The sequence below is a fragment of the Bombus huntii genome, chromosome 3 (genome assembly GCF_024542735.1).
Source record: "Bombus huntii isolate Logan2020A chromosome 3, iyBomHunt1.1, whole genome shotgun sequence".
Classification (NCBI taxonomy): domain Eukaryota; kingdom Metazoa; phylum Arthropoda; class Insecta; order Hymenoptera; family Apidae; genus Bombus; species Bombus huntii.
The window spans coordinates 13,408,554-13,434,953 of record NC_066240.1 but is presented as its reverse complement, the minus strand read 5'-3'; the positions used below and the strand labels follow the sequence as shown (position 1 = coordinate 13,434,953).

The 26,400-nt window shown below is 39.1% G+C and overlaps 2 protein-coding genes and 2 long non-coding RNA genes across 11 annotated transcripts in view; 2 read left to right on the top strand and 2 right to left on the bottom strand.

Annotated features, from left to right (window-relative positions):
- The first annotated feature begins 111 nt into the window (after nucleotides 1–111).
- LOC126863489 (tubulin-specific chaperone cofactor E-like protein) lies at nucleotides 112–16,294 on the top strand. Of its 2 annotated transcripts, XM_050613723.1 has the most exons (7): nucleotides 5,731–5,879; nucleotides 5,994–6,232; nucleotides 9,547–10,560; nucleotides 11,941–12,110; nucleotides 13,073–13,181; nucleotides 13,436–13,540; nucleotides 13,792–16,294. In XM_050613723.1, exons 3-7 carry the CDS (start codon nucleotides 9,559–9,561, stop codon nucleotides 13,942–13,944), a joined length of 1,539 nt encoding a protein of 512 aa, XP_050469680.1. In that variant the 5' UTR covers nucleotides 5,731–5,879; nucleotides 5,994–6,232; nucleotides 9,547–9,558; the 3' UTR covers nucleotides 13,945–16,294. The 2 variants fall into 2 exon arrangements, with proteins under 2 accessions (XP_050469679.1, XP_050469680.1); XM_050613722.1 differs by lacking the exons at nucleotides 5,731–5,879; nucleotides 5,994–6,232 and adding an exon at nucleotides 112–1,099.
- Nucleotides 1,106–5,535, bottom strand: LOC126863534 (uncharacterized). The gene is made up of 4 exons (XR_007688895.1): nucleotides 4,906–5,535; nucleotides 3,786–4,815; nucleotides 1,551–3,560; nucleotides 1,106–1,481 (listed from the first exon to the last, which is right to left on the bottom strand). It is a non-coding gene; the product is annotated as an uncharacterized LOC126863534 (long non-coding RNA).
- LOC126863559 (uncharacterized) lies at nucleotides 6,334–9,539 on the bottom strand. The gene is made up of 2 exons (XR_007688929.1): nucleotides 7,644–9,539; nucleotides 6,334–7,558 (listed from the first exon to the last, which is right to left on the bottom strand). It is a non-coding gene; the product is annotated as an uncharacterized LOC126863559 (long non-coding RNA).
- A 2,336-nt stretch (nucleotides 16,295–18,630) lies between the features above and the next one.
- The window catches only part of LOC126863456 (uncharacterized), a 46,795-nt gene continuing 39,025 nt past the window's right edge, over nucleotides 18,631–26,400 (top strand). For 3 of the 7 annotated variants that reach the window (XR_007688865.1, XM_050613649.1, XM_050613650.1), the window contains exon 1: nucleotides 18,631–18,969. The gene's annotated coding sequence lies outside the window, so the exon portion shown is untranslated. Of the gene's footprint in view, nucleotides 18,970–21,095; nucleotides 22,163–26,400 lie in introns of those variants that run through there. The other 4 variants (XM_050613654.1, XM_050613653.1, XM_050613652.1 and 1 more) reach the window with 2 other exon arrangements.

Here is a 26,400-nt window from a genome sequence, read left to right as displayed (position 1 = left end):
TGAGTCTACCATTTACCGGCTGAAATTACACTAATACCGATAACACTCAATTCTTTAAGTCTTTTTTTAAATTTAGTATCACCACAAATTTTTCGTCAAGATATGTCTATTCATCATTAAATTTTATCCATCCTCATTAAATTTTTATCCATTTGTTAGTAATTGCTCACTATATCTCGATTGAAAATGAGGCGTCTTTTTATGGTGTCATCGTGATTATTCAATATATTGGTATATAAGTATTTATAATATCATTGAATTATAGATACGCATTTCGCAATGTGTGTTAAAAATTCTCTTTCTATTGCGTTAATCAATTTCCTTTTCCCTTGACACTGAAATTCTTAACGCGTTCTAATTGAATTGTTTCATTGAGAATACATTAGCATTAAACACCTGCAATCATAAACAGACAGCATAAAATCTCATAAATTCCACGAATAATGTTAGATATTCATCAATCAAATATTTTTTATTTGCCATGTTATTTTAATTCAACAGTACAATGTTGCAATACTATTCAATATGTATAATTATAAGAAAAGGGGATATATATTACTATCATAAACTTCATGAATATTAACATATCATTATTAAACATTTCGTATAAATAAATAATCATCATATATTCTTCAAATCCTATTTCCTATTTAGCACATTATCTTAATTCAACATTACAATACAATACTGTATGATGCTATTCTCTCATTGGCGGAATTCGCGAAGCCACGTGACCGCGGCGAAGAGATACGCATGTGCAATGTAGCGAGCGCTGTGCGGGAAGAGTAGATCGAGCTCCCGCCACCTCTACCGTCGTAACTAGTAGTGTGGCTCAGCTGTTTCTGTTTACTAAACAAAGGAGCCAGAAATCAGTTCAACGGTGGACAGCGAGCGGGACACGTTCGTGTGTCCGTCAGCGACACCACATCTCTTTTCTAACCCTTTTTGACCACCCAACAGACCGATCTCGCTTCATGATCGCAGACGAAAATCGCGAGTGCATCTAACCAGGATATTGCTCGGAGCCTCATCAATCGCTAAACCACCGGATACCCGAGCGATATCAGAGGGCCAAAGCACGTAGCAAGAGGAGGAAACAGTGAGTTTATCTTCTCGTATAAAATAATAATCTGTTTGTCATTAGCTTAGTTGTAGGATCCTTGACCCGATTCCTTCATGGTATTCTTGTACTGCGTCTTCGTTCCGCTCTCATTCAATCTTTCCAAACTCGTGTTCGATCGATCCACCTAAGTAACATGCGTTTAATATAACGTTATTTTGGTTATATCACCGACACAAATATTTCATTCGTTTTAGTAACAAGTTGTAAGCTTAAGTCCCTGTTACAAGATTCGAACGTGTTGCGTATCGGAAGACTCATGTATGACGATATGTCAAAAATATGATTCAGATATAGTAATAGTCACAATGCGTATGTAGTGATTGTTATTTTTTAAGGTTATCCCTTTTCTTTCAAGATTCTGAAATAAATAGCATACAGTTGAATATAGATAGATAATATTTTGTTGACTTGTGCGCTCGAACCTTACATAATCATTATCAGCTGTACGCGCGCAATCTACGCTTCTAAACAGCGTGTCTTGACAGCTGTTAGCGTCGCATTTTCATTATTTTCATTATTTTTATTATGGTTTCGTTATTCTTACGTCACTGTTTTACTTACGCCGTTTACTTCGATCATAACTGTATCAGATTAGACTTAAAGCTAATATTTTATATGTTGACATTTTTTAAGGGCTGGTTTGTAATGCGTTGAAGGATTGTCTGATTTATCGACAGTGGAGGCGACGGTTCATTGGTCGTAGATTATAGGTGTCGTTAGGTATAGTTCGTAAATTCGTTTTCCACAAATAAAAACGTATATACAATATGTGTAGATGATCGAAGTAATTAAATTGTAATAGAAGAACAAATTAGAAGTTTCTTTTATTAACCTTCAGAGTACGTTACAACATAAAGTCCAACGATAATAGAGCGTGAAAGAAGATCGGACAAAGAAGCATTAATCGTGAGAATTGCGTCGTTCCTTGTCTACTAACCTCAAGGCCAACGCAATTGAAAGGAACAGTACTTTAACACGTTCGGACATAAGGTAGCGCGAATTTATGCAGCATTAAACAGCAGCGTTTCGAATACAGATTTTATGTCATTAATTTCTCGATTCTTAATTCTCTTTGATTAACTTATTTACTGCTATACTCTCCATTTTCGATAATTATTTCAAAAAATGAGTATCTCTTTTATTTGAAATAACATATTTTAATACTTAATTTTTCATGATCATTCATGACAAAATACAAATGTTCGATGCTTCGTAATTATTCTGGATTGTGAAATCAATGAAATGAAACATTAGCGATAATACGTCATTATTATCGTGTTCTTTGTAAAAAATCAATCTCTTCGTGGAGATTATTCAATAAAAATTTCCATTTACAGGACTTCTATCGGTCACTTTACACGCTGTGCTTACGGAAGACGTAGATTATGATTACGAAAGCGATTCAACTCCACGAATAATGCTTCTATAAAGTTTACGATTATAGTAGATGCGTTTCCACGTCGAAAATATTCGCGTAAATAAATGATTAGAAAGCAACGTGCGCGGTCGTGCATTATTTAATCAGAGTATAAATGGACAAACTTTCAATCGATCCTCAACTATAGAAAGACAATGATTTGTTATGTATAACGTGTCGTTCATATGTGTATAATAATATATACATTTATATGTAATATATAGATGTATATGAACGAAAATAATATATAAGATATCAATATCATCAAACGACATCTCAGTCATATCAGTATAACATATTACATACACATATGAACGAGGATATGTCTTCATTATTTAAAACGCTATGAAACGGGAAGTAATTAATTTACTCATTCGTTAACATAAAAATTACGAATGGTTTTTTGTATTACCGTTTTTTACCAACGAACATTCTAAAAGAAACAGGAACTACCCGTATTTTTCTTCTTCATGGAAAATGATTTCTCCAAGTGGATAAGTAATTATTCTTCCATTTTCGAATTAAGATTTGCCTGATATTGTTTTTATATCTCGATTAATTCTCAAAACATGCTTCACGGTGAGCAGCAAGACAAAGGGAAAAGAAAACAGAGTTTCAGAGAAAGTGAGATTCCGCGTATCGGGGAAGCGATCGATCGATTTGGAACGATCCGACCGCAAAGATCGAAAGAGACTGTTCTGTTTTCTGTTCACGTTAAATCGTTGATCCGTGTCGTGCAAGCGACCAACTTGAACCATCGTCGTTTGTTCGGAAGGGAGAGGCCCTGGTAGTTCTGGTACCAATCAGACGCGCATATACTCTCGTATATACATACATAGAACATACGGTGCTCGATGTATCTCTTGGTTTTCACACACACGTCAATAATTGCCGTGCACCGATGCGAGGCACGCTCTTAAAAGCCGAGAAATGAACAAAGAATAGGTGCATTGCGCTTACAGAGTTTCCCAATCTCGTTTTTCAGCTCGACTTTGTCTCGGTTCAATCAGTTAGAGTCATCTAAAAAGTAAACAACATGGTGAACTTAGTTGGTATTCAATATCGTTTTCATTTCTAATATTCTTTATCATCTTAATTATTATTATTTAATATTTTTATAATATTATGTAATATATTATGATGATATACGTATGATATATTATAATATACTAGTAATATATATATGTATTCTCAAATAATTAATATTCTTTATCATTTTTTTATTGGCTAAGTAATTCAATTAACCTTGAATTATTCACTAGCTTCATCGAATATCTCATTATACTTTAGTTAACGATGAAGAAAACACGTTTTGCACGTGATAAGTAAACGTTTTAACGGAATAGAAAAATGGTTGGGAAACGCTGATATGTACTCTCCTGGTGTATATGCACGATAAAGAGATAGATCTTCTAAGCGTGTATCGTAAATACGTTGGTGTAGAGGTATATTGCTGTAAGTGCGTAGCTGATATATCTATACACGTGCATAATGCTCGAGTCGTGAGCAGAACGAACGGCAACCTTGGGCAACCAAGTAATATTCCGAGAGGCGGGAGAGCATTTGCGCAGTATACACCAGCCGCCAGCGAACTTTCGTCGATATTTCCTTCTACTAGCTTGTTCCTCCGGCAAAGAATAGATCTCCATCATCGATTTCCTCAATAACCCCCTAAGCAGAACTGAATACGATCTTTTCTTTGTCTTCATTACGAAGAAAGAAATCATATAGCGAAATAATAGAGTTCACGAAAGTATTTGAACACTTAACATAGAAAAATTTTATGTCCGTATTGTATCTGTTACGTAAAACATTTTGATATTCCATTGGTATTATAATAACATATGATTATATCGGTACAATTCGAAATCTGAAATGTATATACAAGTTGCAAGATATTTACTGTAAATTTATATTTAGTAAGAAATTAGTATATATCATAAATAGCCTTAAGCATATACAATATTTGTTAAAGATAGACCAACTGAATATCGAGTTTTATTAATGTAATGGATAATTGACTGTTTAAATATTTTTGTCATCTCTGTGAATTATATACTTGTAGATGCTAAATATCTTGTAATTTCTATATGTATTTTCAGACTTGTTTCATATTTGATTAACATAATCATGATAGCCAAGTCTCATAACAGTGTTAATGCAATTTAAAAATATTTTGTATAACGCACATAATGTGTTCATAAAATGTGGCTAGAAATAAGCCACTGTATATTTCATCTTAAAGATCTGTACGCTGTTTTTGTCTCGCCTCCAGCTAGAAAGTATCGTTTATCAGTTTTTATTATTTCCTATCGCTCCCATGAAAAACATTAGGAGGAAATTATAGTAGAAATGTTTCTCTTACTTGAGAGGGTCAATTCTAAGTTTTTCCGCTTCACATATCTCGCGATAGAACTTTCTAAGTCTTCACATTGCAAAGAATTGTTATTGGCTAGCAATTTATGTTATGTGTAATTTATTTTGTAACGTAAGTATTTACTTAAATAAAGCTAAAATGTAGTGAGTACAACCATTTTGTTGCGTACAGACTCGATCATCGATACTCATTGAAAATCGATACCCATTGAAAATCGACACCTTTCTCCTCGAAACTAATCGCTTGTTAGGGAACACACGCGAAACAGAATCTGACTTTACGACTGACCCACTACTCGGCAGCTTCTGCTTGACATTTCGTAACAGTCATTAGTCGCGTATATTTAGCTGTGCGTTACCACGTGTGGAGACAACGTGCGAATTTCTCTAATATCGTTGAACCACCGGAAAGAGAGCAATCGTCAGCTGTTAGAGGCATTTGCGTGCTCGCTTAAATTCAACCTGTTAACTCTGTAATCTACTTTTAGTATCTGCGACATACTAGATGAATTTTAAAATTTTCGAACATAAAAGTTTTGGAATTCTCAAGTTTTCAAATCTTTCGAATCTCAGATTTTTGATATTTCTGAGCTTCTGAAACTTCCGAATCGAAGAATTTTTTAATTTTAAAATGTTTATATTCACTACATTCGTAGTTCTTATATTCGCCGCTAGAGGGACGAATTACCCATAAAGCGTCAGTATAAAAATTTCAAGTATTATGAAGTTACCGTTTCTCTCTGCCCGAGCAGCTTTTAGTTAAATTGGTTTCCTCAACGAACGCTTGTTGCGATTCATACGGTTAATTTTACAAGCGCGAATAGTTCGTATGTAAAATAATCGGTCGAGGAGAAAGTAACATGTTCGCGTTTAGCATTGTTACTGTGCTTCGATGTTAGACCAGTTAACAAACATTGCGACTATGTGATGCAACTCGATGCATTGTATAACCTCATTAAATCAGTTTGTATATTACAATTGGAAAATCTTTTATGCCCGTTTCGTTATGCGTATTATCAAGATTTTGATGTGAACAGTCTTTTGAAATTTTTCTAACATATAATGAAATATTTTCAGACTTCGATTGGACAAATGAATCGTTCCTGACCTATGTTCCCTAACCCCATTCGAAAAGGAATCACCGTGTGGGAATCAGGGTATCCAGTGACTAATTGCATCGACCTGTTGTTCCGATTCCTGTGCAACGCCAGCAATGGCAACTCGAAATCTTACGAGCCACGTTCGCTTTTAGAACCACTCGAATGCTTTACGATTCACTGATACACTCGAGGTCTTGAAAACTTTAAAATTAAACGGTAACTTTCATATTCAATTTTATCCTTGTTAAAGAAATTATTCCTTAATTCTGCCACTTTTGTAATTACGAAATAAAAGATTGGTAGCGAAGATAGACGAATTTTGGTTAGGACACGGTTTTAATCCTTGTAAATGTAATTGATTTACAACGGTATTTGTGGCATAAAAAGATAGGGGATTTCTAAATAAATAAGCCGTTAGCAGAACTTTCTCGATTAACACGTTAGATACACTTAAAATTACAAATATATAGCGCTTTAACTGTTAATTACAAAACAACATCCAATTATAGAATCAACGTAGTATTGCAGAAATAATGTACTTGAAGAGCAACCTCTACTCGTCTCTACAACTCTACAACTGATCCTCACAACGTAACACATTAAAATATCCTATCAGCATGGACCGAAGACATAAAATCAGTCTCTGTTATCCTGAACCGCACGTTAATTATATCAATATCTATGCAGTTTCGCCATGCCGATTAAGTACCATTGTATCCGGTCTACGTTAACCATTCACCGAGTTATTAATCAAATAGCCCACTAAAGAGAAACCGGTTAATCGAATTTACTTTATGTTCGATATTAAAAGTGATGGAATCGGTTTGAAAGCGGTTCGAGCACATCGCTGGCAATCTAATGTATATGTAGTAACCATGCTGCTTCTAGTGGGCTTCTCGTTGGCAGACCCGCGCCGGAGAAAGTTAATTTCGCATGGCCGTTGAACCGATATCGCGATTACGTAGGGGAAGCCGGGGAGTATAATGCAACAACGACTATTATGTCGGTCCACTGCCATGCGTCGAGCGGATCGCGCGGACCTTTGTCTCTTCGCTCTCTGCCCGACGATTTTCCACAGGGTTGAAACTGTTGCGTGCGTCCTCTCTCCCCCTCGTGAGCAACGCGGGCAGACGGGGACGCTAGTTTTTCTCGAGTCCGGTACGTTGCTCACGATTTAACGAGGTAAATTCGCCGTTAGAAAGCGCGAGCCTGGTGCAACGGACACAACGTATAGCATCTAGACACAGAGAGTAGCGAACCACGGCTGAAAAGTTTCGCGTAAATGGAAACGACACGAGTTGGCTTGTCTCCAAGATCGCCTCGTGGATGCGTTTTTCTTTCGGCCGTTGGCACGTCGGATCTCCGCCAAATTGACGCAACGTTTTCCTCCTGCCGCCGTCGGCTCTCGCGATATTCCGTAATCGTCCTCGTCGCAGTTCGTTGCACTTGTACGCTTTTAGTTTTTCCTTCTCTCGGATTTTTCGAGTAGAAACTGCCGCATTCCATTCTACGCGATTCCTGCTTCTTCTCCGTACTCGTTCCCTGTCATTGCGCGCATTAACCTCCGTCACGCTATTTTATACAATTGATTTAACTGTAGTTAGAACGCTAGATGATATATATGTACCTTAGGCAGTTTTACGAAGCCATCGATATGAACAATCACGACACTGTATTGCTATTTGCTATTATTTATAATGACCGATATGATTTAATGTTCGGTGAAAGTCGTACGCGTTCAAATCGACTACCGTTTTAAAGCGATTTCGTCAAATACGCAGCACAGACTGTAGATTCGATTCTACGTAATCATAGTACATGTATACGCTAGCGTCTATAAGTACTTGAACACCTGCTGCAATTCTACTGTTAGTTCCTTACCACCAGCTGTAACTGCGATCAGATGTTCAGTCAAATTTAAACAAGGAATATATCTGCGTCACTCGAGTTCCATGTTTATCCGTAACGAATAGCCGATACTTCACAAAATCAATCCTACTTTTAGAATGTAGCTAGGAAAACATCATGTATCAATAGCTCTAAGATCTCGACATTGAACAGACGTTTCATTATTGCTTCTTTATTTATAACAACCAATTATATTTATACTAACTTGTGATAAGATTAGAGCCTAGAGCTAGATCGAAGAATTTTATCTCAAGTATATCTTACCTTATATACATGCGCTTATATAAATACTTATGGATATTAATGTACGTATAACGAGCAATTTGTAAGTTCTGTTCCTTTATACATTATTTTCATACTACTATACGAAACATGCTATAGTATGAAATAGGACGATTGGAACTCCCATGCTCCTACAGGTTGCTCGCTTCACCTTCCCACACTTTGTATTGGTCGTAAAATTGATAGAAAGGATCGATCGACGGGAACAAAGTCGAGAAATGCTTGGGAATGATCTTTGTCCAGGGAGGTGGGAGTGCATCGAATCTGAACTGCGTCGCGGATAGGAGAATCGCGTGGGTGAAGCTTGTTCGATCACAGAATCGTTTTCCAACGACGACAAGGGAACCAGTACCGGTTTTCCGTTGCGCAAAAAGACAATATCGCGACCTTAACGGATATGGTCAGACCAGATATTCCGCGTGTCCGACGTCGACCTCGGGGATCCACTCGGTCCACGGGTTTTTTCCTTGTCTCAGCTTTTGCCCCTTTTCGTTCTTATTTTTTCGTCTTTTCTTTTTTCTCCTTCTTCCTTCTCTGGATAACAAAAGCTGTCTTGTACGTTGCCGCCAGAGACGACTCTTTGTCTCCTCTTTGTCGACTATTCGGTTCTATCCTCGGAGATGACGATCGGGTCAATGGTGTTACGGTAGAGTAGGGAGATCAGAGTACGTGTACTCGGCACGATACTGTACTTGAGAATTTTTCAGGATGGTGAACGAAGGAGAAATGCGATAACGTATGAGAAAATTCTAGGAGTAGCATACTATTGTAGTTGAAATATATTTGACAAAATTAATTCATGTACTTACGCCGTTGGCCATAAATATTAGATTATGCATTTTTCCAAATGTTTTCACAACTTCTTCTGTATTCGGTGTTTTACGTTACGAGACACGTATGATGTTTATAGAAAAACAGCTAGGACATAAAAACGTTCGATTCATTCCACAGTAATCGCAAAAAGTATTGGCACAGATCCTTATTTTCCAGTGTACCGTTTTTCCATCGTGCCCTGCATTACAATTTCATAGTATCAAATGTATGTATTCATGAAAGTATTACTGAATGGTATAAAAAATATTTGAACCTAATTAATCAGTATGTAAATGCTATGATAAAGACAACGATATACCGATACTCTTTATAGACACTGTAAATAATTCTTATTGTACTTAATCTTATGGTTGCTTATGTATGTCATGAGGGTTTTACCAGTTCTCTTTTACCGTTGCAAAACGTGATTGTTATTTGATAAACAACTAAACGTTGATAAACTATAAACAAAATGGAAACATATTGAATAATGTAATAATCTAATGATGCATGGTGATCGGTTTCAGAATGCAGTAAACATGCCGTCGTTGCTGGAAGCGCTGGAGCTGAAGTACGGCAGTTCAACGACCGACTGCTCCCTCACGGACGAGGAGATGGAATCGAGCTCGCCGAAGGCCGCCCTCTCGGTCAGCATTTTCATTCCGAAGAAATCACCCCGTCATACGGTGCCTGCGTTGCTCGTCTTGCAAGATTGCGATATCGAGTCGGCTGGAAATGACGCAGAAAAGCTTCGAAATAAATGCAAGAACGTCGAGGAACTGGACCTCGCGCAAAACAAACTGTCCCAATGGACCGAAGTATTCGGCATCTTGCAGCACATGCCGAAGATCAAGTTCGTCAATCTCAGTTTCAACTGTTTGGCCGAGGTTTTCGAGATTAAACACGGTAGTTACGATCTACTAAAGAACCTAGTGTTAAACGGGACCAGAGTGACCTGGTCAACCGTTCAGGGATTGATTCGTTTACTTCGTAACCTGGAGGAGCTGCATCTTTCCTTGAACGAGTATAAAACGGTAGATCTAGACTATCAGATGCCAGAGAATAAGAACGTCTCGGTGAGAAAGCTTCATTTTACTGGCAATCCCGTTGAAATATGGAACGAAATTTCCAAATTGGGATATGTCTTTCCGAATCTGGAGAGCCTCGTGCTGGCAGAGTGTCCGATAAGGTCGTTGGCTCTCGCAGACAATAGGAACTCGAACGTCGAGCCGTGTTCTAAGAAAGAGTCGGAAAATCTGAGCGAAGACAGTGAGAATATGAACAGTCTGGATACCGAGGAGAACACATCGGTGGATGAAAAAGGGAACAGGATATTCAGCGAGGGAAAGGTGAATTACGACAGGTCTGAGTCGGAATCGGAGTCCAGTGGGACGACCATTAGGTCCTCTCACGATCCTTTCAGGAAGCTCAGGTTCCTAAACTTAAACGGCACGCTGTTGTCCACGTGGGACGACGTGGAACGACTGGCCAGGTTCCCAGTGCTTAAGTCTTTGAGGATTCAGGGCTGTCCTCTTTTCGAGGTAGAGATCCTCCCCTTTTTCTCGTTGTTGCTGAAATACGCTACTGTTCATAAGAATTGGGACACTTGCTGATTTCATACTAAACGCGATAATCGACCAGGATTATCGATAACTGCGTGTTGATTATTATCAAAAATATTCGTGCAAGAAAATGAAATCTTAGACGAATCGAATATTAGAAAATTCAAAAGATTTTGCTAAGAATCTGAATCTGGGTCATGCACAGATACAGTGGAAAATCTAATAACACTAATGTTAAAAGTTATCGATAACATAGAGGGAAAATATAGATGAGAAAAAGATTTGATTCTATTATTGTATTATTTTTATTTAGATAAAACGGGATTAAACAAAAAGAGGCTGTAACAAGATTTTACTGATTCTTTCGGTTTATTTTATTTTCGGTGAGCGTCCTAATAACTGCTGAACGGTGATGTACATATATCTAGAATCTAGAACAACCTCGAATCAGGCGAATCGACCGGATAAAATGACCGTGCGAAGGAAGTAGAAAAAGAGAGAGCAGAGAAGAAGCCGCTAAGATGTAAAACCGTTAAGACAGCTTGATCTAGTATGCGCCACTTCGGACCAGTCCGTTTTAGCTGTATCGAAGTAAACGTTGGCACGAAACCAACCAGTTTAAACGTATATAGCTTTTGAAAACAAGCTTTCCGCTCTGTTAGATCACCCTTTACAATTTTTGAAAGCAAAAGTTGAGAATTAACCAGGCTTGTCGAGTTTTCTTAATCGAAAGAGTTAAAGTCAACGCAGTATTCTCGATTCATAATGCACATCTGCTGCGTTTACTTTGAAAATTCTTTTAATGATTACAATGAATTCAGCGGAATGAAGTAAGACCGTCTTTTTTATAATAATCGCGAATGAACATTTATAGATACCCTTCATGAACATGTTGTGTATGTCATATAAAATATTTTGGAATTTTATTAGCGCTACATGTTATGAGACTTGATCACGGTCATATTGGTAAAGTTAAAAACGAATTTAAAAGTATATGGGTATAGAAGTTACAAGATTTATTACAATTACAATTTATAAACATTAATTACAATTTAGTACAAGTACATGTATGTGTATTTCGCTATGTTTACATGGCAAAAATATTTAAGCAGTTAATTATCCATTATATCAATGAACCTTGATATTTATTATTATATGCTCAGGATGACTATTTATGTTACATATTAATTTTTTTACTGAAACGATATATATTTGCAAATTTTACCAATATAATAATTACAGTCGTGTCTCGTTATAGTGTCAATGAAAGTTCAGAATGTTTTGTATAACACATACAATATGGACATGAAGGTCTTCTATGGTAAATGTGCAAGATTAAAAACTACTGAATAATTGCAGAGTCCTCGAGAATACACGGAACATGAGAGGCGGCAGCTTTTGATCGCCAGACTTCCAAATGTCGAGACTTTGAACGGCGGCGGCGTGATATCCTCCCAGGAACGCGAGGACGCCGAGAGAGCCTTCATTCGTTACTACATGGACAAACCGGAAGCAGACAGACCCGAAAGGTAAATTATTTCACGCGATTCTCTACGATGACGCCCCCAGTTTTTATTCCTTTGTTTACATTCGATTCCTGTTTTTCCATTTCTATTCTTTTTTTTTTGTCCAATTTCCATCTCACATCCTTAGTCATCGCCTTTTACGCTGTGCGGCCTTTATTCTATTTTCGTTTGAATGTTAATGATACAGCAAAATAGAGACATTTGAATCACCTAAACTTCAACATCTCAAAATTCTATCTTGAACTTTGCAGAGAATAATCGAATTTGTACATTATGGGACATTGTTAACCCTTATTATAGTAACGAAAAAATAAGAAAATAAGAAAAATAAGGAAATAAGAGAATTTCATATGCTTTAGGTCCAACGAGGAAATATATTGGAAACGAAGAAATGAATGGAATAAGCCTATGGTAACGGTTATTTCAGTCAACGTGAACGTATTACATAAGAATGAATACAATAAACAACAAAACAATTTCTAGAAATAAAGTAATATACACGTGCTACTAAATTATGGTCATTCCAACTGAGGATATCAATATCAGTTGATCAGACTTCTTTCCTTTTGATAAGTAGAACATATATTGTGGTAAAAAAGTATAGGCGTTGGATTGTCAATGTACTTGATATATTTCACTATTTATCACGCCGCTAATAATAAGTTAAGCAGTCTGTTTGCAAATGTAGATCGCTTAACAATTGTTCATAATTTTGATGAATTTATGCGGAGAATCTGTTTGGTGAATCGCAAGGCAAATTACTTAGCTCAGACACCCTTCTGACTCAAATAACCCTGCCTCACCTTTATTCTCGCGACCAATTTCCATTTCCATTTCGGTTACTGCTTTGACCGTTTCTATTCTAAGTCTGAACTAGAACCACATAAAGCTATTCTAGTTTCACGGCCATAGTTGTCGCCAGTGAAACGAATATCCGTCTGACCCTGTTCCGTCTTCGTTTTCAGGTACTCCGAGCTGGTGGCTATTCACGGAAAGCTGGATCCTCTGGTACACGTTGACCTGACGCCCGAGAAAAGGGTCAAGGTCACATTCACTTACGGAGACCTGGTCGAGGTATGAATTTACGTTTTGCTCGAAAACCGATCATTAGCAGCATAATTGAATTTCGAGAATATCCGTTCGTCCTATGTTTTATCTGTGATTGCTAATTTATCCGGCTTGTTTTATGTACTCGATGAAAGAGAAGAGCTTAAATTTAACAAAGAGTTTTGAAGAAGTTTGCGAAGTCGAGCAAAGAAAGGCGTGGCTTCTTCTTCTTCTTTTGCATCGATCACTTAAACTGCTATAAATATCGATGATGCTTATAGGTTCGCTCCATAGACGTATACAGAACGGTTTTTGAATTGAAAACCAAACTGGAGACGATGGTGAAAATCCCAGCAAATAGGATGAGACTGTTTTACGTGGATCAGGTTAGCTGCCCTGTCAACTATTGTCTTACCAGCTACCTTTTTTATGCTTTACAGAACGTTTGGTTCCTTGAGAGACCCTATAAAAAGCACGAAATCGCAATATAAGAATTCCCCATCCTTCCCCTCGCATCCTGTCCTGGGTATCGCATTAAATTTTCAACATAAGCTCTATACATATAGTAATCAGAGGTAAATTCATTTCAGATATTCTTCTGAACTCTGCTTTATCTTAAAATTTCGTCGTGTTCAAGGTGATGAAGGCGCAATATGGACCAGAAGAGATGCTGTATCCGAACAAGCAGTTATACCGATACAACATTCGGAACGGCGACGAGATCATAATCGACAGCAAACTGAACCGTTTTGTGTCGACGTCTTCGACTACGTCTTCCATACGTTCATGAAGAAGGTTCTTCAGCGAATCGTCGGACGACGCGAAACTTACCTGACAGTTGTCAGGATCTGATCTCCACTAACGGATCTACGAGTCGAAGGTCTCATAGGTCTCGATTATAGATCAGAGAGACTCGGGATTTTTTATATATACACGCCGAGTAATTGTTCTAGAAATTATATTTATCGATTCTTCAGGGTTGAGAAGCATAACAAATACATTAAGGACTGAATGAAGAGGCGAGTTTGTGCGTGGCGAATGGTCTCACGAGAAAGCGAAGTTTGAATTTTTACAATACGCGGACACACTAGACATATTTGAAGAGAGGGAGACGAAATTTTCACTCACATAGGCACACGTATATTCTGTATCATGTTTTTATGAAAAAGATTCAGAGGATGGCGTCTGCAATGAAGTTTGCGACTCTTTTTCGAAGATTTGCGTTAATTGTTAGCGTAGATTGCAATCGAGCCTATCGGAGAAAAAGACGTAAAGTACTTAGTTGAATAGTATCCGATTGTTTTCCGTGTAGTGAAAGTTACTTGTTGCTTAAGGACGTGAAAGTTTGTACGATGGCCATATTGTACAGAAAAAGTCTTATTAGTGACTCGATTGTAAAATTCGCATGAGATATATCAATAAAAAAAAAATATCGTAGAGCTAAATGTCGCAAGCGCGTATTGGTATCGATTAGAGACGAATACATTAATCGATCAGTCATGATACTTTTAATTCCTCAGCCAAATTTACCACGTTAGAAATGTTATCTAGTAAACTGTTAAATTTGATTTATTACCGTTTTGTAACAATAAGAGAGTTCGACAAAGAGCAGAATTGGTCGAATTAGGCTCGTAAATGAATTTTTAAACTATGAAATAATTCGCATACTTCGGGACAATGCAATGAGTATGATGGAAACACGAAAAACGAACGTCAGAATTGCCGAGGAGAATGAAAACTATTTTTGTAGATCGCAGCTAGACACGATGACGGCGCCATAAAAATAAAAAGGAAATCATGGGCGATAATAAAAGTATACGCAGTTATATCTTGGCTCCAAGGATCAAAGTTTCGTGCTGACTCATAAAAGAATTCTTATTTCACGCTGAAGCAGTATAATACCAACTTAAATTGCAATATACATTTTTATATAAACTATAAAAAAGCGAAGAAAGAGTGATAACTGCTGTGATTGTTTCTTTCTTACACTTTTACGTTTATGTATCGATATAAAGAAACAAACACCGCCGCTTCGTTACAGATGGAATATAAAGCCATTTAATGTAATTTTTGCATTTTCGACATGTACTTAAGCTTGACAGTCATCGATAGGTGATAGCTGTGAATTTAAGCGCAACCAACAACATACGTGTCTAAGTTTCAATGATTTTAGATAATTTACGGTTGTCCTTCAGTGTATCCCTTATTGTGTGGAATTCATAAAATACCTAAAAAAGAATGAAACACGAGGAAGCTTATGATTAACTCGTGGTCAGACTAGGAAGAAAGCAACGATATTGCGCGTTTTGGCTTATTCCGTTTGCAAGGAAAGAACCTTGAAGAGTCACTTAGTGCCTGCCTTTTATTAGCATAACTCGAATATTTCTAACACTGCCCTTGTAAATACCATGAACATGTGAACTGCGATGTAACTTCGTCGACTCTTCATGGTAATGCGTTGACCAGTCTGTGTTTTTTACTGTGAGCAACCTTCTGCATTGGAATATTTCTTAGTTCTGAGAAGTAAAAAATTCTTCAAAAGTTTTTTTAAGAAATGGGTGGATTTAACAGTAATAATCTAGATATTTCAGTGCAGGGGTTGTAATGGTTATGAAAGAATGAGATAGAACTGCATGATTAACCCTACTATAGGCAACCAAGTACACAGTTATTCGTTTCTACATTTCCTGCACCAACTTATTATTTTCTAATGAGAATATCGCAACTTAAATTCGATGTCGAAATTTATGTAAAAATTTAGAATATTGAAGCTTCGAATTTGCTTATTGACTCGTTAGATAAACTTTTGTATTTTTGTTGTCTAAATAAGGGTTAAAGAAGAGTCGGTCGACGCTTCTCTGAAATATCAACTGCGGTATCGCGTACGTTCTTGATGTTGGATCTCAGGGTCATCGGCAATTTCGCAAATTGAACGAATCGTATGAAGCGTCGTTTGATCGATGCAAGTAATCACGAGCAAACAATGGGCAAAAACACGATGGCCCTGAGATCTCCACGCCCTATAATGTGTCTAGTCTCGGAAAAGGAAACTCTGCATTGTTCTCACTTTATATAATACGATCCTTTTTTGTGCTGGCGCAAATGTGTACGTACTAACGAAATAAAAACTTTATATGAGACGTCCCGTGTTTCCCTGCTCGATGCCGATCATCGATCGCGAATCATGGATCATTAACGTTATAAGTTCAACTTATATTAGCTTTAGCTAGATTCTTAGAACCATTATCGAAGGATAAAATGGTTACACGCACGTGCCACTGGCAATGGTTAAGCGCACAGATCAAGTCGTTGTCTTGGTGAAAAAGTTCATTCTGCGAGGAGCATGCCTCAGGATTAAAGCAAATTATGTTTCGCGATCGAAGGAAAGTGACTAGAGAGGTATGAGATATTGGCGTTAAATCTTTGTTGTTACGAGTGAAAAGTTTGTTATTTGATACGTTATTGGTTGCATAGGGTACACTATTTTGACGAGAGCATGCAAGGACTGCGAGCGCATCGATCGCGAGAGACGCTTGGCGCCGCGACGGCCCTAAAGGGCGACGCCATGTTAATTGGACGACGCATGGGTAACTTTATCATCGAAGCAAAGAAGTCAGTGTCAAATTCTGAAATTCCAAGCTATCTCTTCTAATTCAGTAAAAAGCAAATAGACGTTAAATTACATATAAGTAAAGAAGAAATAATTCTAACGTTAAAATATCGATTCTGATACAAGTTGATGGACATTTTCCAGGGGTAACGCCAGCGAGTAGCGCCAGCCCTGTTTTCTGGGGAGCGTAGTTCTATCCGATAGCGGTGATACAGAGGTGGATACATAAACTCGAGTACCCTGTAAGCTCGTTAATCGCAAACATAGCCACGGGGCCCATTAAACAATTTTGTACGATAACTGCATGTCGTTAGTAAACGAAGCTTTGTACGCTATCTTCGTTTCTCTCAATTAACAAGGTAATAACGTAGAAAATGGTGAACACAGTGTTAAATGTTTACCCAGCTTTCAAATGTAACGGGAAGAAACGATACGCGCGTTAGGTACAATTTTACGTATTAAATTTCTATTCATATCTAACATTCTTTTATTTTCCTGTATTCAATTAAATCGTCTGATGTTCCCTTTATTCCGCCAAATCGACGAATAAATTCATCAATTTTTACCGAGAAAAAGAAAAAAGTACAATCGTGCCCCAAGATTTCATTTCCCTAGGGTTCTTTCTCGTTTTCTATCAATTTCAGATCGAGCCTTTCGTCACGATCGATTCTACCTACCTACGATGCCTATCTACGACTCGACAATTAACGTCGCCGAGAAATTCTCTTCAGTTACATGGTACATGATCCGAACCGGAATAATAGAACGGCACGAGGTGACAGCTCGTTACGAGGTTCCACCTTTTTTCCTTTTACCTTTGAAACTTTACGACCGAGTGGGATCGTGACTAATCCTACCCTGGGGGAGCGTGCGCCCCTACTATGCACTAAATCCACAGAGAGGACTGCATCGATTCTGGCGCCCTGTCTCTCTCTCGATTTTCCACCCTTTACTCATCGTTCGTATTCCTTTTATTCGCTTTCTATTTTATTTTATTTGCCGTTCGATTCTATCTTTCCACGTTTCTTGTTTTTAGTTTTTTATACGCCAGCGAGCCGACGAAAGCATTTTGCAATTTTTCACCAGGAATTTTTGCACGAGCAACGAAGAAATTTGGGGAAGCTGCGAAAGATGACGACGACCAGCTTCGTTCTTATAACGGTAGAATAATTAGCAGTATCAAACGAGTATCTGAGAAGTGAAATTGACCAACACGACTTTTTATAAACGTTTCAATTATTATTATCCGAGTAGATGATTATTATTTATACGTGGTATTTACGTGCGTGTATGTTCATTGCAAGAAAATGGCATAAATATTCGTAATTTAAGAGGGAGCGTATTAAGAGGAATTCATAAGAAGAAGCTTTTAAGAAATTGTAACATTCGATGCACTTTTCTTTGCTTTCCTATATCTACGAAGATAATATTCTAACAAAAGCTGCAAAGTTTTGATAAAGGAGCGCTATACTTGCAAACTAAAAGGCGAGAGCGAATTTAATTTCGATTCAGCGAAGCGATGCTTTCAAGTAAATGTTCAAAATTGTCGTCGGAAGAATCAAAGCACCCTATATCCGCCAAATAAAAGTTACAGAAAGCAGATTTACCCACTAAGAGAAACCTCGTCTCAACGATCAGGTGCAACTTTCAAGTTTCAAATCTCAGAGTGGTGATGGAAAAAATCGACGTACCATGGATTTACAAAGTAAAAGAAAAATAGACTAAGTTGTAGCCTTCAGTAGTTACTTCAGCGTATAACTGGGACGCTGTTTTCAGGTAAAATTTCAAACTTGGCGGTCAAAGTGCGAAGAAAGATTGTGCCGGTGGCCCGAAGCTGGCGAGACTGCATCCCTGGCTGGAAGTAGGCAGTAGGTAAGGGCAGAGCGAGGAGCGTGTGCGCGGTGGATGGAGTGCGAGCATGAGTAGGACGTGGGTCGTCGTGTGTCGCTGCAGAGGGCCGAGAGAGCGTGTCTCCTGCGGAACACAGTTGGCACGGACCGTCAAGATGTAAGCTGACGGGCAGAGAACGCGTGTGTGACGGTACGCCGCTGGCCCAGGCCGAGAGAACGTGCCACGAGGAAGAAGAAGAAGAAGAAGAACAGGGAGAGATACGATCTGAAACGGGCCGATCCGGGAGGATGAAGTAGAGCGGGAACCAGGGATCGATTGCTTCCCGATTGTTGGCATGGAGGACACGACACTGGGGTAAGTAGTAAGACACAGAGCTGGGTTAAGCCTGATGGCTATCTGTTCTCTGCTTAAAGGGGTGCGTTTGGTTTCCACGAAAAATTCATTACTCGTCGAAATCCTATTAGCAATTCCGCGTCGTTTGTCGGTATTCGTATTTCACTGTGTTTATCGATAGCATCTAGTTATTCATATTGGGTTGTGTTCATCGTAGAGGCCAGGATTCGACGATCGATGCGACCTACCACAGATCCCAGCGATCTATCTTTCTGTGGCTAGCGTCGGCTGGCTTCGACGTCGAGGCAGCGATTCGTTGCTCGCACCACCGCTCCAACCCACCCCCTTAGACACGCTCGAGGTCATCGTTGCCCCCAAACTGAGCCAGGATACCATTGCTCGATCGTTGCCAGTTCATTCTGCTCCCGTTTCATTCCTCTCTCACGGCAGATTTTCCGTTTCAAATCTAAAGATCGTTGGCGTTCGAGTACGTGCCTGGAGACTGGAGTATACGCGTCGACGAGGATGTACTACCAACGACGATGATGACGAACAGCGAGTTCTCTTGCAAGAGGGACGAATACGGGACGTATGGTCGTGGTAAACGCTGGGAAGCCACCACGGTTGCGTTAATAAAGCCGTCACGGCTTTCCCTCGCAGCGCAAGAAAGAAAAAAAGCAAAAGAAAAGTTGTTAGCAGCTATTTACCTGAGGGCTCTAACCGACCCCTACAGTTTTCGAGATCGTCGCCGCTCCGTAGAAGGCTTGAACGCGTGCTGGTCTCGTTCGCGCCTTCGTTTCCTCTTTCACGAGACTCCGCGTCCTTGTGATCGTGATGGTCGTTCGTGCTTCATCCGTAAGGCCTTTTTAGACGAGGGAGAGAAAGGACTGCTCGAAGCGAGAGAGGCTTCCTCTTCGCCGATCGTGTCCTTTATCTGCGCAAGAAACACCCGTTCCCCCTTTTTTCTCTCTTTTATTTCGCGTTTCAAACACGCGAAAACGGGTCGTTTGAAAAAAAAGGTCTTCGTCTTGGTCGTTCTCTTTCTTCTCGCCGTTCTGCCCCTTTCCCCTTGGTCGTTTCTGCTCGAAACGAAAGCTTTCTCGTTAATATCCAGCGCTCTGGCTCTCTCGACCCCTCGAAAATCGTTCGTCATTTGTCGGAAGACGCGAAACGTTGTCTGTTCGTCGCGTGTCCTGAAAGCGTGCTCACCTCTTCGCGTGAATAGTCGATGGGGTTTCACGAGGCTATCGAATAACGGGGCTCGTCGAAGTACGTCAATGGGTTAAGGAGGAACTTAAAGCAACCCTTCTGCTTCGAGGAACAAACAGCCAACGCTCCGACGCGTCTTTTCATCGTAATTCTTATTCCAGTCAAAGAGAAACATTCGACGAATCGACGAGTGCACTTGTTCCACTCGTTTGAGTGCACGCAAAGCCAAGGATTTGCACAGAGGAACGAGTGGCCGTGCAAAGAAGTCAAAGGTGGAAGGAAAGACGGTCGTTATTTAAGACTGTGAGTCGGCGAAAGGTCACGGAACACGGGTGAAACGAAGCGTTGCTTGAACAGTGGTCGAGTCTTCTTGAGATACGAAAGAGAAGAGGATGCGTTGCCGCGAGAATTGGGTGCGGCTACAATATTAATAGGCGTCGATTCGAAAAGAGGTTGCTGCCGCCCAGTTCGATTCGACTAATCAGCGCTGATTGATCGCATGGAACTGCAAAGCAAGAAAGAAAACGAGTTGCAGTTTTGAAAATAGCCAGGACACGCTTTTATGTTTCATATATCTGATCGATTTCACTGTCTGCTTGAGATGTTATATCAGTGAGACGGAGTATGACGACATGGACAACATGTGGAGACGATCAAATGCGAATGAACAGAGAGAGAGAGAGAGAGAGAGAGAGGAGTTAAGGCCTCTTAACTCTTTCAAGACTCAATCCCAATTTAGATTGCGAGGAAAATATCCTCTTATTAATTATTTATTATTGAAACACATATTCTCTCGCGTTCCTGCGTTACAATGTGAAATTTAAAGCTAGCTCTCACCCAAGGTAAATACGTTTATCGTTTAATTAGTGGATAACTAATTGTTGAAGTACAACTTAGCGTTAAAACAGAAGCCGTGAAAGGAAGTTGCCTAGAAACAGGATCAACTATTTCCAACCACAAGGATATTAAGAAACTGGAACGCAGGAAGAACGTTTGAAGAAACTTAAATTCCTGCAGGATATTAAGAGATATTTTGGAGAACTTTCTGTCGTCAGATCGAGCAACTGGATCTACACGTAAATTAAGGTGTAAATTAAGCGACGAAAGAATTCGCAGCGGCGATACTTTCGCTCTGCGCATTCTTTAAACCGCGACGGGCAAATGAAATCTCGATGAGGTTGGTCTCGATTGAAATATCTCGAGGACGAACGCCACGAAGAATGCTCGGATTTTCTCCAATAACGGCCACCGTCGACGGTGATAAATTTCACGAAACAGCTGCTACGCGATCGTATCATTTTAAACCGCATCTATCATAAGAGAAAGAAATTGAAATTCCAAGTGAAAACGATCTAGCGTGTAAACGCACGGATCCGTTTAAAGGGATCGGCGTTCGAGAACTGCGACGGAATTAATCCGACTTTTCCCGATATTACGCTCTATCGACGGATTTTCAACCATCGACGCATTCCTGACCTGGATTAAGTTCGCATCCGCTCGCATTCAAACGATTCCCGCGATTCGACGAAAATAAACAAGCGTAGTAACCGAGCATCCAAAGAGGCAATCGCATCGTATGGTAAGAGCCGTTTAAGAGGTGGAAGCAAATCAGAGACATTCAGAGTAGTGGCCGCGTCGTCGAAAAGTGCATCCAATGATCTGTAGTATCTCTATTTCGTTATTTCTATCTTGTTAAATGTACGACTCGTATAACGGTGGAAACAAAGAAAAGAAAAAAAAAGAAGAAAAAAGAAAGACTCGGTCCCGTGTACATCGCGCGAACGAATTTGACGACGCCAACGTCACGCTAACACGCGTCTCGCTCGCATCAGCGAGATTCCACGCGACCCGGAATCCGCGTCAGTGCGTGTCTCTGGTGACGCTCGACAGCAAGAACAATGAATTCGTTCATCCGTCATCCGTGAGGTGGATCTATGACGAACGAGTTAGTCGGACGATTTTCATCTTGGTCGGTGGAATCGATTGGAAGTTACCATCGCGACAAGTAAGAACTTCATCGAAACAACGAGAAAATTGGTCATCCTGGTGATCCTTCGTTTCTCCTATTTTTTTCCTTTCTCTTTCTTTTTCCTCGACAGCGAATCGTTTTCACACGGTGGATCGTTTCTCGTCGAATGACTGATAATTAATCTTTCGTCGCGCCGAGGCCAGAGGAAATTGAATCAAGATCGAACAAAGGTTCTTCATATTCGTTCGTTCTTTTCCTTTTTTCTCTTCCAGTTCTTTTCATTGGTTCTGTAATTTTTTTTTTTTTTTTTTTTCGTAGATAGACACAGAGAGAGAGAGAGAGAGAGAGAGAGCATTGGTTGCGGAGGATCGTCACGGTTGATCGCGGTGTTACGAAGCTGCGTCGCGATAAAATCGATTCCCCCGGAGCGTGCGAAAAAATATCCGGATGGGATCGGAATTTTGAAAGCCGTCCGAGCAGGAGGACGTTTATAAATAAACGGAACGCGTCGGTTTTGCTGCGCAAACCGTGAGGAACTTCGCGTTCCAACGTCGCTTTTCTATAAAATCTATCAAACGTGGCTGGTCATTTCTTGGCATCTAAGAAATATGCTCGAATAATATATGCATACATCTACATACGTACGTGTGGAACGAGGAAGGGATACCAATAAGGAGATACTAATATAGATTGTCCTGTTTCGCGACGACACGCTTCCAATTCACCGTCCATTAACGCGTATCGTTGCTCTGCGCTTGTTCCTACGAGCAGAAGATACCTCCAATTTACGCTTCACGAGTGACGAGGCAAAACGCTGCACGGATATGAGTCAGCCTGACTACTTCTATACCGAGTGATTCTTTATTTTCTAATCATTTATCGTTCAATTGAATGCAATTGAAGAAGTGCAATATAAATAGAAACTCGTTTCATTCACTAAATATCATAAGGATTATAAAAAGAAGAAGAAGCAGGTATATATGCATTTTTATAGCATTAAATTTCCCATAAATGCATAGCAATTCATAATTTGATAGTCAGACTGATTACTGTTTCCGGCAGTGCTGGTATAGATGGCCTTATTTTTGTTTTTTTATTTCATTTTTCATGAGTGCAATTGAGGAAATGGAACATAAGTGGAAACTCCTTTCACTCATTAAACATTAGAAGAGTTGTAAGAAGAAGCAGGTATATGCATTTTTATAGCATCAAATTTCCCATAAATGCATGGCAATTCATAATTTGATAGTCAGACCGATTACTCTTTCTAGGAGTGCTGGAATGGATGGCCTTATTTTTGTTTTTTTTTTTTATTTCATTTTTCATGAATGCAATCGACGAGATGGAACATAAGTGGAAACTCCTTTCGCTAGTTAAATATTATAAAAATTACGAGAAGAAGCAGGTATACGCATTTTTATAGCATTAAATTTCCCATAAATGCAAAGCAGCGATCCATAACTTGATAATCAGGCTGATTACTCTTTCTAGGAGTACTGGAATAGATGGATCTATTTTATATTTTATGAATGCAATTGAACAAATGGAACATAAGTACAGATTCGCTTTACATGCTGTATATTACAACGAGTACTATGTCTTGGATAGTTTACATAGTTTAGCATATTTTTGCAACTTTAAATTCCTCATAAATGCGTGAAAAATGCAAATAAATGCAACGACGGTGATTCTTACTTTTATAAAACTGTGGATATTTAAACGTTTAGAGAGAATTTAAATGTGCAAGAATTCACAAAATGTACAGCGATGAGTCAAAATATCCAAATAGAGTTTACAATAATATTTCAAGCGTAAAATAAATTCTAACTCAGGTTCCGTATTTTTAATTACATTCATGAGAGTATGTGTTCGCAGTCTGAACAATCGCAGTCTAATCATTGCGACGGAAACTTATCTCAAATACCATTTCTACTGTAACCAAAATTTTGTCTGACCCATAAATTACACGGAAAATCACGTTCCCTTGAAAGATCAGATTAAACAAGACTCTACTTTCTCTTTCTCAAAGGTGCATTTCTCTTCTGATCCATGATCTAGGATCGTAATCCTTAACGTGGCATTTTTTGTTCCCTCTGTCGTCGTATAACTGGGCTGTTGAATATTTAAACACGCTATTAACGATCGGGTCGATGATAGAAATCGGAGAATTTACAGTAGAGGCCCGTATAACGTGGTGCATCTTCGTTCATAAGTGTCAGAGCACTTGCAGAAAGTGAGAGTATCTTCTTGAATAATTAGTACACTGTTTAAGGGTTATTGTTAGACTTGGCATTTTTACGAATCTACAGTCTACAAGATTCAACCTAAATAGAAAGTTATTCTATATTTATTAAATATTATAACGAATGCTATATTTTGCGCTTATTTACAGTGGATGACAAAAGGAAGTTTTAGAGGCCGAGCAATAGAAATAAACGCCACAATATCAGAGAAAGGAGTTATAATCGACTTATAGTTAGAAAGAAATATAAGGGTACGTCCAAACACCTTTTTGCCAGCCATAGAAATCCACCATCTACTCCGTACAATGCCAATGAAATTTCCAAATGTTTCCTGTAACACGCGTAACATATTCGTAAAAGGTATCCACAAGAGTTTCGATAGTGTCGCGAGCCTGTGTATCATAATGTATGTGCTGTAATGTAACCGGAGTGAATCTCTCGAGTTATAGGGTTATACTACTGTTGTTGATGCGTTTCGAAGAAAATGAGGAAGGAAGAGTTGGTGTAATAACCGATAGGAGAAAAATCGATGGGAAGTAGGACGGAATGGGAAAACGGAGACGTTCTTGTACAATATACCGGGGTTAAAGGTGAGGAAGCTAACGGGCGGCGAAACGACGAAGACCCCAGCGTTCGCCGTTTCATTATTCATCGGGCGCGGTTGTTCGTTTGGCTAGGTGGAACGATTATCGGTTATCGGCGGCTGGACTGCTCCTTTCCACTTTATAAAAGAAGGAAGGAAATCGTGTGTCTGTCCACGATATAGCTACGTGCACCTAACTAACGCCGTGTGTAACCGCTAACAAGGCTCTTCTATTTATAGCCGCGGCGTAACGTCGCTTCGAGAGCGGCTCGAGCTCTCTGTTTTCCGATTTTCTCCGCAGCCACGACCTCGCTGGAACTGCACACGTCCGTAGATCCGAGAATAGAGCCGTCTAGTCTCTCTAGATGGAACGAATCTGGTCTGATAACACCGCTGCTGTGTCCCTTCTTGCCGTCTACTTATCATCCCCTATTCATCATACGGACAACCGCAGAGACGGTTATAGAGGAGATTCGTTGGAGGATGTGTCGCGAGGAATGTATAGAATGTTAACGACGACGTTCTTTGGTCCTTTTCAAAGAATGAATTGCCGGAGAGAAAGATTCTTCGTGAAGCTATGGTAGTATTTCAGTAACTAGTCATAGATTGACTCCTCATTCGGTGTATTAAGCATTGGAACTTGATTGCGGATTTTTATGCACTTGCATGGGAAATGTAAAAGTGCAACAATGTGGATAATGCACATGAAATGCAAGAATACAAAGAATAAGTGAAGTAGTTATCGGTGAAGTATCGTATTATTTTCTTTAGTTGGTTAAATCCTAATAAAGTTAATAAAAACATGAAATTTCATGAAAATTTGTGACCTAATTCCTGGTTAACATTTCTTAGAAAATTCTGACAAATTTTACTTCGTTTAATATTTTACAGTTGCACAAGATATCGCTGCGATACTCGACTCTACGTTCAATGCAGCATATCAGAATTTATGTCTTTACTTCCGAAAATGGAAACTATAATTGGAAGTATTCCACTGGATATCGATGGTTTAAGATCTAACGTAGAATGTAACTTTGACGTTGTTGTTCGAGCTATAAACCCGAGTAGTTCCATTTTACACTCGAATCGAGTGCAGTTTTAGTACAGATCCGGCCAATAGTGATGAGCTATTGCTTGAAACCGGCGTTATCAGGAAATGCAGACCGAAGCACCAACAAAATCGTCTCGATGTTCGTCTGAATGGCTATTAGACCTATCTCAGTTCCTTCTCTTCTCTCACTGCTCATCAAGCTTGATCTTCCTTTAAGATAGATAGGACTTTTCAACTATTGGCACTATTCCATGATCTTGCAACCACTCCATACACATTAACTATTCTTCCTGTATGTATTTTTCTCAGTGTCGTTGACCTTTTGACAATGTGGCAAGGTAAATAAAGAATGGAGAATGAACTACTCTCAGAAAATAATTATCTTTCCGTCTTCAAA

Coding starts and splice junctions, on each gene's coding strand:
- LOC126863489 (XM_050613722.1), top strand. CDS start 9,559: ATGCCGTCGTTGCTGGAAGCGCTGGAGCTGAAGTACGGCAGTTCAACG. Junction 12,111..13,072: donor GAAGCAGACAGACCCGAAAG/GTAAATTATTTC, acceptor CTTCGTTTTCAG/GTACTCCGAGCTGGTGGCTA. Junction 13,541..13,791: donor GACTGTTTTACGTGGATCAG/GTTAGCTGCCCT, acceptor GTCGTGTTCAAG/GTGATGAAGGCGCAATATGG.